This window comes from Pseudophryne corroboree, chromosome 7 (assembly GCF_028390025.1).
Source record: "Pseudophryne corroboree isolate aPseCor3 chromosome 7, aPseCor3.hap2, whole genome shotgun sequence".
NCBI classification, from domain to species: domain Eukaryota; kingdom Metazoa; phylum Chordata; class Amphibia; order Anura; family Myobatrachidae; genus Pseudophryne; species Pseudophryne corroboree.
This window is the reverse complement of record NC_086450.1, coordinates 442,456,180-442,471,449: the sequence shown is the minus strand read 5'-3', so window position 1 is coordinate 442,471,449 and position 15,270 is coordinate 442,456,180. Positions and strand designations below refer to the sequence as shown.

Sequence of the window (15,270 nt, the reverse complement as noted above, 5' to 3'; positions counted from 1 at the left end):
GCTTTGGAATGAGGAGCGGACCGGTCGGTATATATCCATGTGTCTTATTACTCCTATAATATATGGATATGGGGGGTAATTCAGACCTGATCGCTAGGGTGCGTTTTTTGTATCCCTGCGATCAGGTAGTCGCCGCCTACAGGGGGAGGGGGAAGTGTCTGTGTAGGTGTGTGATTGCATGTGCAGGAGAGCTGCACAAGCAGCAGTTTGTGCAGTCTCTGCACAGCGCAGGACTTACTCAGCCGCTGCGACGATCGGGGCCAGAGTTGACGTCACGAATCCTCCCACAAAACGCCGGGTCCCTCCTGCGTTTTTCCGGACACTCCCTAGAAACGGTCAGTTGCCACCCACAAACGCGCTCTTCTTGTCAATCTTCTTACAATCGCCGGTGCGATTGGATTTTTTGCACCGTCCTGTAGCTGCCCGGTGCTCCCCGCCGCTGCGGACTGTCTCGCCTGCGCATTGTGGTGCATATGCATGCGCAGTTCAGGCCTGATCGCACGTGCGAAAACGCACAGCAGCAATCAGGTCTGAATTAGCCCCATGGTTATATGCTGTAATATTAATTATTTATATAGTTAGCGCAATGCAGCAGAACCTAGCATGACAATATGCGATGACGTACAGCTTATGAAATGGTACTAAAATGGTGTCATTTATAGTGACAATTTTATTTTTCTTAATGTGTTATACATGATTTTACAAAATACAATGTTCTAAGCTCTCTATATATCTGCTGACTGACTGCATTTGGGCTTTGGAGAACTCTATAGCCGATATATGATGAAGCCTGCTTTTTTTTTTAAAGGGGCAATCGTGTACAAGGCTAAACCACGTCTTGTTCATGATTGCCCCTTTAAAAGAATTAATTACATCCCGTCCTATGTGTAATACATGTGCAAATGTTCATATAGCTCCCAGCAAAATGCTACCACTATAGAAGGAGTGTAGAGAACCCAACATAATGAAGTAACATCAGAATAGCCTGCGTCTGGCACTTATGGAGAAAGAAGGCAGCCATGCTTCAGCCGCTCACTGCACAAACTATGATTCACACTGACCATCGATGGCTTCCTCCCAATGGTCATTGTTGTTAGAAACAATGGGGGAATTCCGATGGTGAATACAGTAACCAATTGTTTTGCTGTATTGTGCGTGCTCCTTTAATTTGCGCACGCAAGACTGAAACCAGTGATGGTTAACCCCTCGATGGACAATGCTAGCACAAAGTATTGCACGGACTCTGTGACGACACTAGCTCCTAGTGAATTAGCCGCAATACCCTTCTTGTTACAGAAAGTAAATGGGTTTGATAAAGAGAAATGAGGGCCAGGCATTTGGCATCACTGGTGTAACCAGCACTCTGGCGACATCTTGTGGCCAATATAAGGTCATGCACCAATAGCAGCTAGTATAAGGCACAGTGGCAGGGGAGGTGCTATGGTGCTGATCCCAGGTTAAGTCATCACACTGTCACATTTTAGGACACAGCCAAGGAAATCCATACACCCTGGCCTGCTATGTAGGTTGCTTTCACATCCAGATTGTCATCCAGCAGCACGAAATCTGTACACGAAGGAAAAAGTATAAATTAAAAGAGAAAAAAAGTCTGTTACTAGCCCTATCCAGCTGCCGGTGACTTTTGGGCTCAGTGTAGGGTTTAAGCTAAAATGTAAAAGAAAACAGAAAGATAAAAAAAAAAAAAAAAAAAAAAAAAAAAGTTTCCTATAAGGGAAGATGAATTAAATTTTTGAGAGTATATAAAGTAGAGAGGTGGCCCATAACAACCAAAAAACTCCAGCTATCATTTATCCGACAGTCTATAGAATGACAGAAGCCGATTGGTTTCTATGAGCACCTTCTTCACTCTCTCTCAAAGGTTTGATACATCTCCCCATAGCCTGTTTGCAATGCCCACATGGGGAAAGTAGCATCTCCTGGCTGCTGGCCCAGTGAGGCACCGGAAACACAAGCCTGCTCCCCCATCCTGCAATCACCATTCAGTCCCCAGGAGAAACCAGACTAGAGATGTTCAGCCAACTCATCTACAGAAAATAGGAAAATCCGGGCAAATAACATTCTATACTCCATCCCACACATACAGACATATATACCCCTCAATACCACATTTACTATCATAGATCTGGTCTGCGTCATCTCACGTGAATGTTCTACCTGCATCTGAACCGAAATCCAGAGTTCCCTTGCGGTGCTGTAGGCCAAGGACTTTTGCTGGATGAAGAGACGCAGCTTCTAGAGCCTCTTCCACGGTACAACCTGCCAGGAGACACAGGAGGCCGCTGTATTACCCTGCACAGACTCCTGGTAATATAGTGAGGAGCTGTATATCACATACATACAGACAGACTACAGCTGGCCACACATGGGAACTTATCAACTTACATCCTGGAAAATAGGATTTTGGTACTTACCAGATAAATCCTTTTCTTTGATCCACAGGGGGAGCTGGAGTACTCTTGGGATATGGACAAGCCATTAGCAGTGATAGGCACAATTAAATATTTAAAATGAGTAACCCTCCACCCCCTCCAAACTCCCAAGATGCTTCAGTGTTTTTTACTGAGTCGAACAGGAGCGAAAGAGAAGAATAAACAAATAGAAAGTTGACATGACAACAGATAACAATCACCTTAACATTCCAAAAAGTCTGTGGTAATGTGTTCCATAAGCGTTACTAAAATTACCACAAGCCAGGTGAAACTGCTCTGGGTGGGCATCCAGTGCCCCCTGTGGATTCAAAGAAAAGGGCTTTATCTGGAAAGTACCAAAATCCTATTTTCTTTTTCATCCACTAGGGGTCAGTGGAGTACTCTTGGGATGTACAAAAAATTTCCCCTTGGGCGGGAGAGCTTGTTGGCACCTGTAACACTAGACGGCCAAAGCTAGATGCTGATGCCGCAAACATATCAAACTTGTAAAAGCGCACAAACATAGACCATGTGGCTGCACGGCAAAGTTGCGTTGTGGAAGGTCCACGACCTGCCACCCATGACGTTCCCACAGAACGCGTGGAATGTGCTGAAATAGATACAGGCAGTAGTAGACTAGCATGAAAGTAAGCCTGACGAATGGTCAGCTTAATCCATCTAGCCAAGATCTGTTTGGAAACTTGCCACCCTATTTTGACTGCATCATAGAGAACAAACAATGTATCCGTTTTCCGTACTGTAGACGTTCGGGCTACATAAACGCGGAGTGCGCGTACCACATCCAAAGAAGCTGGAGATTCTGAACCTTCTGAAAAAAACAGGAACTATGATTGGTTGATTGATGTGAAAAGATGACACTACCTTTGGTAGAAAAGCGGGATTCGTCCGAAGTTCCGCTCTATCATCATGAAACACCAGATACAGTGGTTTGTATGACAAGGCACCTAACACTGAAACACGCCTTACTGAAGCTAAGGCTTGGAGAAACACTGTTTTCCAAGTTAGAAACTTAAAATCCACTTGTTCAAAAAGTGAAGACTGCAAAAAATCCAAAACTAGATTCAAGTCCCATGACGCTGTAGGTGGTATAAACGGAGGTTGTTCTCTGAGGACACCTTGCAGGAAAGTGTGAACTGTTGGCAAAAGGGCCAAACGCCTTTGAAAGAAAATTGATATAAAGCAGAGACCTGGACCTTTAGTGTAGCTAAACGTAGTTCTCCATCTAGGGAGGCCAATCCCGGGCCGTTATTTCAATCCCGGGATTTGGGATTAAAAAAAGATCAATCCTGGGATTCCCGGGATTGCAGTAGAGATCAGTGGAGGGCAGTGGAGAAGGGTGTAGGGAGCAGGGAGGCTGTAGGGAGCAGCGCTGGAGGGTGGGTGTAGTGTAGGAAGCGGCGCGGGAGGGAAGCTGTAGGGAGCAGCGCTGAGGGTGGGTTTAGGTAGTGGCACGGGAGGGAGGCTGTAGGGAGCACTGCAGCGAGGGAGGGTGGGTTTAAGTAAAACTACTTACAATTAGGCGGGCGGCAGCCATGGACACACGCTGAACGTGCCGGTGGCCTTTTAAATTGTAGCGCTGGCCACCAGCCAGTCAGAATGGGCAGTCCGGCAGCCCATCAGGATCCGCTGCTGTGGCCGCTTCCCTGATTGGCTGGCGGGCTGCACTACATTTGAAATGCCGCCGCCGCGTTCAGCATGTGTCCATGGCTGCCGCCAGCCTAATAGTAAAAGTATTACTTACACCCACCCTCACTCACTGCACATATGCAATCTAATCCTGTGAATCCCGGGATTGGAGGATCCCGAGATTGGCCTCCCTACCTCCATCTAACCTAGTCCGTAAAGATAACAAAAGACGGTATAACTTGAAAGGAGATGTCGGAAACTTCTGAGCTTCACACCAACCAATATAAACTTGTCAAATTCTGTAATAATGAGCTGCTTTAACTGGTTTCCTAGGACGTAACATGGTTGGTATAACCGACTCTGGATGCCCTCTTGTCTTAAGAGATCGGTTTTAACAGCCACCCACGTCAAATTCAGCCGCGCTAAATTGGGGTAAAGAAACTGACCCTGTTGCAGAAGGTCTGGACGTAGCGGAAGTGGCCACGGATCGTCTGCGAGTAGACCGCAGAGATCCGAGAACCACGTTCTCCAATGAGGCGCCACTAGTATGACGGTCGTGGACTCTCTTTTGATCCACTTTAGCAACCGAGGAAGCAGCGGAAATGGTGGAAATAGATACACGAAGCTGTACGCCCACGCTATCGTGAGAGCATCCACTGCCACTGGCTTTGGATCTCTTGTTCTGGACACATAATTGGGTGTCTGATGATTTTGGCGAAATGCCATTAGATCCACCTGTGGGTAACCCCACCGCTGGACTAACATTTGGAACACTTTTGGATGCAAGGCCCATTCTCCTGGATGAAAATCCTGACGACTGAGATAATCTGCTTCCCAGTTGTCCACTCCAATGAATACTGCCGATAATATCCCTTGCTCGGCCCAATTCAGGATTCGAGCAACTTCTCGCATGGCCATGCGACTTCGAGTCCCTCCTTGTCGGTTGATGTATGCGACTGCCGTCGCGTTGTCTGACTGAACTTGAACAGTCTAAGACTGGAGTATGTGAACTGACGGTCGCAGAGCGTTGTAAATTGCACTGAGTTCCAGGACATTTATTGACAGTAATCTTTCTTGGTCTGACCATAGACCCTGAAGCTGATAATGTAGGACCACTGCTCCCCAACCTCTGAGGCTTGCGTCCATCATCAGAATTATCCAATTCCAGACTCCGAACCTTTTTCCTGTGGTGAGATTTTGTATGTGGACCAACCAGAGTAGTGATACTCTGGCCCTTGGAGACAACCGCACCATCTGATGTATTTGCAGCCTGACCGCTGTGCGAGAAGATCCAGTTGAAAAGGGCGTGAGTGAAATCTTCCGAACTGGGTTGTTTCGAAAGACGCCACCATCTTTCCTAACAGTCGAATGCACAAGTGCACCAAGACTGTCCGTGGTTTGAGCACTAACTGTACCAGATGACAAATACTTTGTGCTTTCTGTTCTGGCAGGTAAACTTGTTGATACACCATATCCAGAATCATTCCTAGAAATGTAATTCTTTGAGATGGAACCAGGCTTGATTTTTTGAAGTTGACAATCCAACCGTGCCGAACCAGTACATTGTACATCAGTAAGGCATTCTGAAGGAGTAATTGTTGAGATGAAGCCTTGATGAGTAGGTTGTCTAAGTACAGAACTATTATCACTCCCAGAGACCTGAGATGAGCAATCATCACAGACATCACTTTCGTGAATACCCGAGGCACTGATGAGAGGCCAAACAGTAATGCCTGAAATTGATAATGGGTTTGTTATACTGCAAACCTTAAGTACGCCTGATACGGTAGCCAAATTGGAATGTGTAAGTACGCATCCTTGAGATCCAGCGAATTCGTGAATTCCCCTGGTTCTAAACCTACAAACACTGACCACAGGGATTCCATCTTGAATCTGTATTAAGTGACGTACTGATTGAGCCCCTTTAGGTTCAATATCGGTCTGACTGAGCCGTCCGGCTTTGGTACTACAAAAAGATTGTAATAAAACCCTAGACCTTGTTGGTGTACTGGTACTTGAATTAAAACTGCTGAATCTACTAGAGACTGAACAGCGGTGTGCAGAACTGCCGTTTTGTCTGCTGACACCGGCAGCCCTTTCTTGAAAAATTGCATTGGCGGTAGGCAATCGAACTCTATTTTGTAACCTTTGAACACTGAATTGCGGATCCACCCATCTGTGGATGTCTGAAACCACGCCAAATGAAACATTTGATGGCATGCTCCCACAACTGAAGATCCGAGATGGGCTGGAAGCCGGTCATGCCACTGGCTTGTCAGCGGTCTTGTGTCCTCATGGCGGTTAGTGGTTTGTTGAAAACCACGTCCTCTACCATTTCTACTCTGTACTGTTGTTCCTAGAGCACGTCCTTAAAAGGACTGAGGTCTAAAAGATTTGAACGCTGGTCCAGCGCATTTTCTTTTAGGAACTGGTGTGGGCAACGATAGGAAAATAGACTTTCCCCCAGTAGCCTGAGAAATCCATATGTCCAATTCAGGACCAAATAACATATCACCAGTATAAGGCAATGCTTCGATTCCTCGTTTTGATTCAGCCCCGGCCTGCCAAGAATGCAACCAAAGCGCCCATCGGGCCACAATTAGTGAAGCTGAAAGTCGAGAACTAACCTGCCCAACGTCCATAAAAGCCATACCTAAATACTCAGCCGATTCACAAATGTGATCAGTCAGAAGTATAAGCTGGACTGTGGAAAGATCCTGTTGTAGGCCTAACTTGAGCTGTTTTGCCCATGCAACTACAGCCTTGTTAACCCAAACTCCAACTAAAGCAGGTCTAAGCAACACTCCTACTGCTGTACACATGGACTTTAGCATAGCTTCTAGCTTCCGCTCTGACGGATCTTTAAATGTTGTTGCAGCTGGGACTGGAATGGTTAACTTCTTTGAAAGTTTGGAAACTGAGGAATCCACTGGTGGTGGATTTTCCCATTTTTTTTTTAAATAAAGTATTTTTATTTCGAAGGAGATTAGTTTGCACACAGATAATGCATATCAGGAACATACCATACACATAATGACATGTCAACATCGGGAAACATCATTCATTTTCGGCTTAATATGATACTATGTCATACGTTGAGAGGCGCCTAGGTATGTACATTTATTTATACCAAAATCTTGCATAATCCGTGCACACTAGTACTCAAGAAATTTCATTATACTTAGTTTTGGTTTTTCTCCCCAATTAAAACACTTACGGACAACTTGTCCGAGTAAATCCCCTCAAAGAGGAAATATCAAACAGAAACCAAACACAGAAAACCCAAAAAAAGAAAAACGAAGAAACAACAACAAAAAAATAGGGGGAAGAGGACACATTGGGGGATATTAGCACTCTATATCCTACCCTGTCTAGCTGGGCGTAGAGCCATCCTCTCATACACAACCCATTGGGTGAGAGGGAAGCCTATAGCCCTAGAAAAATCATATATCAGCAAATCCAGGACCCATTAGCAACCCTGGCGCCACTAAGTTATAGGGTCTGGCAAGGAGTATATGGAGTCAAGCCATGGAGACCAAATTCTGTCAAATTTAGCGGAGGCATTATGTTTCATATAAATGTATCGTTCCTTGAAGACAGTGTCGTTTATTAGTGCCTTAAAAGCGGGGAGTGTAGGGCCCTTGGGGGCCATCCATAGCCTCGCAATGCTCACCTTCGCCATTGCACAGATGTTGCGGGCATAGAGGCCCTGTGGACTAGATACAAAATCAGATCCTCCCATTCCCAGGATGCAAAATTGCGGAGTAAGCATGGCCTCGTCCACCCCCGTGTTCCCCAGAATCGACCCGACCCCCGACCAGAAAGCCCGCAACTTCGGACAGTCCCAAATAAGGTGCCAAAAAGTACCTGCAGTTATCCCACACTTAGGGCAGCCACCCGCACGGCCCGTCCCGAGTCTAGCCAGTCCGGCCGGGGTCATATATATTCTATGCAAAAGGAAGTATTGTATTTGTTGATACCTGATGGATTTGGTAAACCTGCTCGGAGTTTCCAAAGCAAGGGCCCAGTTCTCCTCATCTATGGGGCCCAAGTCCTCCTCCCATTTGACACGGAGACGTGTCAAAGGGTCTGTATGCAGTTTGGCGAGTAGATAACCATAACCATGGGAAATCATCTTAACTCGACCCAGCATACTTACAAAGGTCTTAATGGAAATATGGTATGATCTTAGGGGGGGGGAGTGGCGAATTGGGACTGCAAAGCATGCCTGAGTTGGAGGTATCTAAAAAAATAGGAGTTAGGTAGATCAAACTCATCTTTTAGTTGTTGGAAGGATTTAAGTGTATTATCCGTATAGAGGTGATTTATGGAAACTACTGATTTAGGGGCCCAAACCTCCCTTCCCTCGAGCGCATATAGGCCCTCATTCCGAGTTGTTCGCTCGCAAGGCGAATGTAGCAGAGTTACACACGCTAAGCCGCCGCCTACTGGGAGTGAATCTTAGCTTCTTAAAATTGCGACCGACGTACGCGCAATATTGCGATTACAAACGAGTTAGCAGTTTCAGAGTAGCTCCAGACTTACTCTGCCTGTGCGATCATTTCAGTGCTTGTCGTTCCTGGTTGACGTCACAAACACACCCAGCGTTCGCCCAGGCACTCCCACCGTTTCCCCGGCCACTCCTGCGTTTTTTCCGGAAACGGTAGCGTTTTCAGCCACACGCCCCTGAAACGCCGTGTATCCGCCCAGTAACACCCATTTCCTGTCAATCACATTACGATCGCCGGAGCGAAGAAAAAGCCGTGAGTAAAAATACTTTCTTCATAGTAAAGTTACTTGGCGCAGTCGCAGTGCGAACATTGCGCATGCGTACTAAGCGGATTTTCACTGCGATGCGATGAAAAATACCGAGCGAACAACTCGGAATGAGGGCCATAGTTCAGGGAGCCATTTAGAGTACCAGAGGGGGGTGTCCGGGTCCAATCCATCAAATTTCAAAAGAATTCTTAGTGCCTGCCACACCTTCATGGCTTGATATAGAAGAGGAGGAAGGAACCGGGCCAGGCTCCCACTCAGCAACACCTGCAGGGGAGACAAGCCGGGGAAGTAGCATTGTATAAATACCCAATGGAGAGAAGCGACGCCAGTATCCTGCACCCATGCACTAATAGGATTTTCCCATTTAGTTGTCATAGACTCTGGGAACGGGTAGTTAGACAGAAACCGCCTGGGCATAGAAAACAGTTTATCTGGATTTTTCCATGTTTCCGTTAACTGCTTATTAAGAGAATCTGAATAAGGAAAACACACAGTCGCCCTCTGTTTTTTAGCAAATAAAACTTCATCCTTTGACAGAGGCTCCTCAGTCTCAGTAAAATCTAGTATCTGGCATACTGCCCTGATGAGATAATCAGTGCTCGGGCTATCAGTGACCTTACTATCTGACTCCTGGCCCAATTCCCCTTACTCCTCTTCCTCCTGAGTTATCAGGTCTGGCATTGAATCATCATAATGCCACACCGCTGGAACCGGTAAAGTATGAGACAAATGAGGACTACTTTTAGGAATCGCACTATACATGAACTGTTGTAAACCCTGCAAAGTTCTAGAAATATCCTGAGCCCACTCTGGCTGCTTAGACGGCATTAACCATGAATCAGACTTAGCTGCCTCACGGTCTTTGCGTGCACTGGACAACTCTGATCTCAAATCAGCCATGACACCTGCCATCATCACCCAAGGAGGATCAGGGCAGAGGTCCTTATCTGGACCCGAATTTGCAAGAAACACTGTGCAAGCGGAAATTCCATCACGTAACACACTATCACAGACATCGCAGACAAGCTGCTTCTTTGATTTTGCATTAGTTTTACTTATAATGCACACAGACAGACAAGTATACAGTGAAACAAGTCCCCACGACTCAGTACAAAATTGAACTAAAGTGTGTAAAAGCCAGAAGTGCACCGCACTTGGGGGGTCATTCCGAGTTGTTCGCTCGTTGCCGATTTTCGCTACGGAGTGATTAAGGCAAAAATGCGCATGCGCATGGTTCGCAGTGCGCATGCGGTTAGTATTTTAACACAAAACTTAGTAGATTTACTCACGCCCGAACGAAGATTTTTCATCGTTGAAGTGATCGTAGTGTGATTGACAGGAAGTGGGTGTTTCTGGGCGGAAACTGGCCATTTTCTGGGAGTGTGCGGAAAAATGCAGGCGTTTCAGGGAAAAACGCGGGAGTGTCTGGAGAAACAGGGGAGTGGCTGGGCAAACGCTGGGCGTGTGTGTGACGTCAAACCAGGAACGAAACTGACTGAACTGATCGCTATTTGTGAGTAGGTCTGGAGCTACTCAGAAACTGCTAAGAAAAATTTCTATTCGCAATTCTGCTAATCTTTCATTCGCAATTCTGCTAAGCTAAGATACACTCCCAGAGGGCGGCGGCTTTGCGTGTGCATTGCTGCTAAAAGCAGCTAGCGAGCGAACAACTCGGAATCACCCCCTTGGTACACACTAAGATCTGTTAAATATGTGTTTCACTGAATTCCTACTAACACCCTTGCCCCCTCCAGTGGCCGTGTGTTGTACGACACCAAACTCCTGCAAGAAGAAACAGGAAGTAATTTTAAAATGGAGTCATCATGTTCTATAAACATATACAGTACACATTAGACTTATACACATAACACTGTTGGCATATCCAAATTCTCCTCTTATATTGTGGGGAATCATCAGGGACCGCCATTAATTATCCCTCACCACCCTCTGCATGTGAGACGCGTGCTGGCCGTTAGCCCCAGCTAGCTGTCCTCCCTCCCCATCATGTGTGAGCGCAGGCAGCGGCCAACGGCAGCAGGGGAAGCTGACCGCATCCGGATCAGTGGAGCGGGAAGAGCTGCGGCTGAGAGCCGGGGAGCGGTGACGGCAGCCAGCGGCAGCAGAGGAAGCTGACCACAGCCGTAAGCAGAAGGGCGGGCAGGCGCAGTGCTGCAGAGAGCTGGGGAGCGGTGACGGCGCCCAGCGGCAGTAGAGGAAGCTGTCCGCGGCTGGGCGCTGGGGAGCATTTATACAGTTATTATAACTTCCCCAACACACCAAAACAGCCCCAATTGAGCGGTGGCAGCGTGAGCTGGCCCTCCCGCTCCTTACCTCTGTGGGATGTGGAGGCTACGACTGGACTTCTCAAATAAGCACTATCCAGCTCCTTTTGCAGCCGAGGTTGAAATCAGCAAACGCTGATTAAGGTCTATGGCGGGGCTCCTCTCCTGAGCGCCGACAAGCCTTTGCTACTATCAGCAGCACACACAGACTGGGATGTAACAACAAAAAAAGTATTTTGAAAAATTGAAGTAAACTTTGGAGATCCCTCAAATGTCCCTTGCCCTGTAAGACACAAAAAACCACTGAGGCATCTTTGGAGTATGGAGGGGGAAGAGGGTTACTAATTGAAATATTTAATTGTGCCTATCCCTGCTAAAGCTCCGGCCATATTCCAAGAGTACTCCTGTGACCCCTAGTGGATGAAGAAGAAATATGGATCTGTGTAGGATTAGGCCACAGACTTGGTTAGCCAAAGGGGACAGGGCTGGTCATGATTATAATCTGCAGGATGGTGACCGTGAGGGAAGAGGAGAGGGACAGGAGAGTAATGGAATGGAGGGGAGAGTGACAGGATTGTGATGGAGATGAAGGGGCGAGAAGAATGATGGGACAGAGGGGAGGGGACAGTCATGAGTTGGTGACAGTGACAGGATGGTGACAATGATAAGGAGAGGGGAGAGTGATGGGTCAGTGACAATAACAGGATGGTGACAGAGATGAAAGATAGGGGAGAGTGATGGGACAAAGGGGAGGGAAGAGCGACAGGTTGGTGACAGTGATAAAGGGAAGGGGAGAGTGACGGGACAGAGATGAGGGGAGTGACAGGTTGGTGACAGATGAAGGGGAGGGGAGAGCGACAGGTTGGTGACAATGATGAAGTGTTATAGGTTACTCACCTGTGGCTTCATGGAAGTGCTTTACACATGTCTCCATGGTAGCTATGCTGCCCGCCAGCGTACAAGTACCTGGTATGGGTGAGGGGGCACAGGTCACTGTGCAGAAATCTCAGTTGGTACACACAGAATATTATATCTGTAGCCGGCTCCGGCATTCAGACCTTTTCCTAAGAACATTTGTACCACACTAACCAGATGTGTGTCCTACCTCTACTGCTCTGCCACATGCTGGTATTACCAGGAGCCATTTAATGTATTTCATGAATGTTATGGAATAACCGCTGTGATACCTGTTACCATACACTACTGAAAATGTAACATGATAGGATGAGGATTCCATGGAGGCTGAACCTGGCGCTCAGCACCGCTGTGTTACAAGACACAATGTACTCTAATACAGGGGTAGGCAACCTGCGTTACTACCCATTCAAGAATGCTACACTGCAGTTTTGCTAAAACTGTTGCGAGGCATGCTGGTAAGTGTAGTCCCACAGATTGCCGACCCTTGCACTAATAAACAACAGCAAATACGCAGCTACTCATATACAGACTGACACTTTTCCACTTACCAGCCACGTATGCGTTATACCCATCAATGAGTATTTCCTGCTGACCCAGAGTGTGTCTCCCGGGCCCAAGGCCCATGGCCGTGATGGCATCTGTCACTAGCACCAGGCCTGGAACACACAACAAGATACACCATGACAGGGGTCTACTTATGGGTGGGAATGTGCCCCATGCAGTAAGACAAGAGAGGAGGTGGCACAATGTAGAGGAGTCTGACTGGCATGGAAACGGGTAGTTATGGGAGACAAATGCCCTCCTCCCCCCCGGATACCAGAACACAGGGCAAGTGCAGGACTTTGGAGGTGGAACGCCATACATATAGATATAGCAGTATGTGACCTATCCGTACGGCTCAGAACTTCCCCGTCTCATACAGTCTATCACATTCCTGACAACCACAGAAGATTATACTGGGGGAGGGGGAAGGGGGTTATCCAGAATGATTGGGATTGGAGTTCTCTCATTTAGGATTTGGAACACAGTACATTAACAAAAAACCCATTGTGACTGAGGAAGATATACCGGCTGCGGGTTGTTGGTCATGTGGGTTGGGTACAGGATGCCAGCAGTCAGAATGCCAACCCCAGAATCCCAACTGCCATAATCCTGACAGAGGCGCTGAACTAAACTAACCCTACCCCTAATAGAACCTGTGGCGAGCGCAGCAAGCTACCGAGCCCGCAAGGGGCTTCTATGTGCTCCCCCTGTCGGCATTCTGGTGGCCGGGATCCCAGCGTCGGTATGCTGATCACCGGGATCCCGAACACAACGGTCACCCGTACCCAACCCATATAAACCTTATCACAGTCTACAAGCTGCGCGGTATAACACGTGGTTACAATAGAAGGGCTTTGTTGTCTTTTGATCCACGTTTCTCGGGGTAAAGCCGAGCCCCAGCCATGCCCCCCCCTACCCACGCCAGTGACACTCACCATTGGGGTGGGCACGATGGCCTATCCGAAGTGCGGCGGGATTGGTGTGGATTCCGTCTGCAATCATCCCATAATAAACCGTCCTTCCGGCTGGGATGCGATCACTCGTCAGTAGCCCCACAATGCCAGGGTCGCGGTGGTGGAACTGCAGCGGATGGGTCAGGGTGTATGGTTAGTGTATTATCAGACACAGGCACACGGTATAGAAGTCTAGGTGACAGCAGCAGACGGTACAGGTAGAGAGTGTCCCAATGGCAGGAGATTGGCTGCCGAGACTCACGTACCGGCAGCATGGCGTTGAAGAGGTGCGTAATAAACGAGGCACCGCAGCTTACGGCGTCTTCAGCCTGAGACAGATTGGCCACTGAGTGCCCTGTGGACAGAGAGGACGTTATACCACGGCTATGTCAGCAAAGAAGTCCTCTCTTCTCAATATCAGCTATGGCTAAGTCGCAGGGACCCCAGCGTGCCAGGAGGGGCTATTTGCAGCAATTAGAGCAACTGTTTATGAGGACATCTATCAGAGGTTAATTAAAACTGAAAAAAGTCATTGTTATTATCAGGGGCAGATTTAGGAATCGGGGCGCCCCCAAGGCACAACAGTAATGGCCTCCCCCTTCTGCCCAACTGTATTATTTTCATTGTTTGGTTATAAGCCACCATTATGTATTATAAGAATAAGAAAAGGTTCTGAACTAGAAGACTTCATTTTACTCTAAAAGACCGGTGGGGTCTTTTTTTTTTACTTAATCCGTTTGGTATAAGTCTCTGAGTGCCGCCCATTAGAAAGGAGATATTTACAGATGCTGATCTGCGGGGAGGGCACCGGAGCAAGAAATACGTAAGACCGGAGTGCCAGGGACCCTGTATGCATTGATTATATATATATATATATATATATATATATATATATATATATATATATATATATATATATATACATACACACACACACACACACACACATACTCACTAAGCACAGTAGGACAGATATCAGGGGCAGTCTGTGCATGTCCTACCCATTTACACTCCACTCAAGGTGGTGTATGGTACAGTACAGTGAAATATTTACAGTACAGTGAAATATTTTGTAGGGAAATTTCAGGCTGACAATACTGCAACAAGCCACAAGGTGTCACCCAACAAGTGTCACCCCTAGGCATCTGCCTACTGAGAAATTCACCACTGGTCATTATGAACGAGTATGACATTACTGTCCCCATGGGCTACAGGACAGAAGTGTGCACACACCTAAGGAGACACATATCCCGCGCCGCACCAGTTCTGTGATCACCTCCTGGCTCCGACCCATCTCAGGGGCGAGTGTGACAATGCTGACTCCTTCCAACGTCCCATAGGTGTCCAGGAGCTCGGAGAAACCCTTCTCACTGAAAGAGCGCAGACAATGCTCAGGGTGGGCTCCCTTCTTCTCTGCGCTGATGTACGGACCCTCCAGGTGGACACCTGCAGCCAGAGGAGGAACAGGGATTAGAGAGACTAAGAAACGTCAGTGATTCTGTGTACAGGTACATCTAGTGCTGCCCTGAGGTAAAGGGTGACCGCATAAGGCAGGGGGAGACAGGTCGACAGAGGGTGACAACAGAAGGCAATGGTACGCAGAGGGTGATGGGGAATCAGTGGGTGAGAGGAGAACAAGCACAATGTCTTGTGTGGTGTGGTGAATAGGGAGCATGTACCTCGGTGGGGGCAGGAACACAGTGGCCTGTTATCTGTGAC

At 47.5% G+C, this 15,270-nt stretch overlaps 1 protein-coding gene across 2 annotated transcripts in view; it reads right to left on the bottom strand.

The window, feature by feature from the left end:
• Positions 1-650: 650 nt before the first annotated feature.
• LOC134945567 (N-acetylglucosamine-6-phosphate deacetylase-like) overlaps positions 651-15,270 on the bottom strand; it is a 36,587-nt gene continuing 21,967 nt past the window's right edge. Inside the window, exons 5-11 of one of the 2 annotated variants that reach the window (XM_063934933.1) lie at positions 14,785-14,997; positions 13,818-13,906; positions 13,534-13,678; positions 12,604-12,711; positions 12,035-12,103; positions 2,176-2,277; positions 651-1,566 (exon numbers count right to left, since the gene is read on the bottom strand). In XM_063934933.1, the coding sequence (XP_063791003.1) occupies positions 1,481-1,566; positions 2,176-2,277; positions 12,035-12,103; positions 12,604-12,711; positions 13,534-13,678; positions 13,818-13,906; positions 14,785-14,997 (812 nt within the window). In that variant the 3' untranslated portion in view covers positions 651-1,480. The remainder of the gene's footprint in view (positions 1,567-2,175; positions 2,278-12,034; positions 12,104-12,603; positions 12,712-13,533; positions 13,679-13,817; positions 13,907-14,784; positions 14,998-15,270) is intronic. The other variant, XM_063934934.1, reaches the window with a different exon arrangement.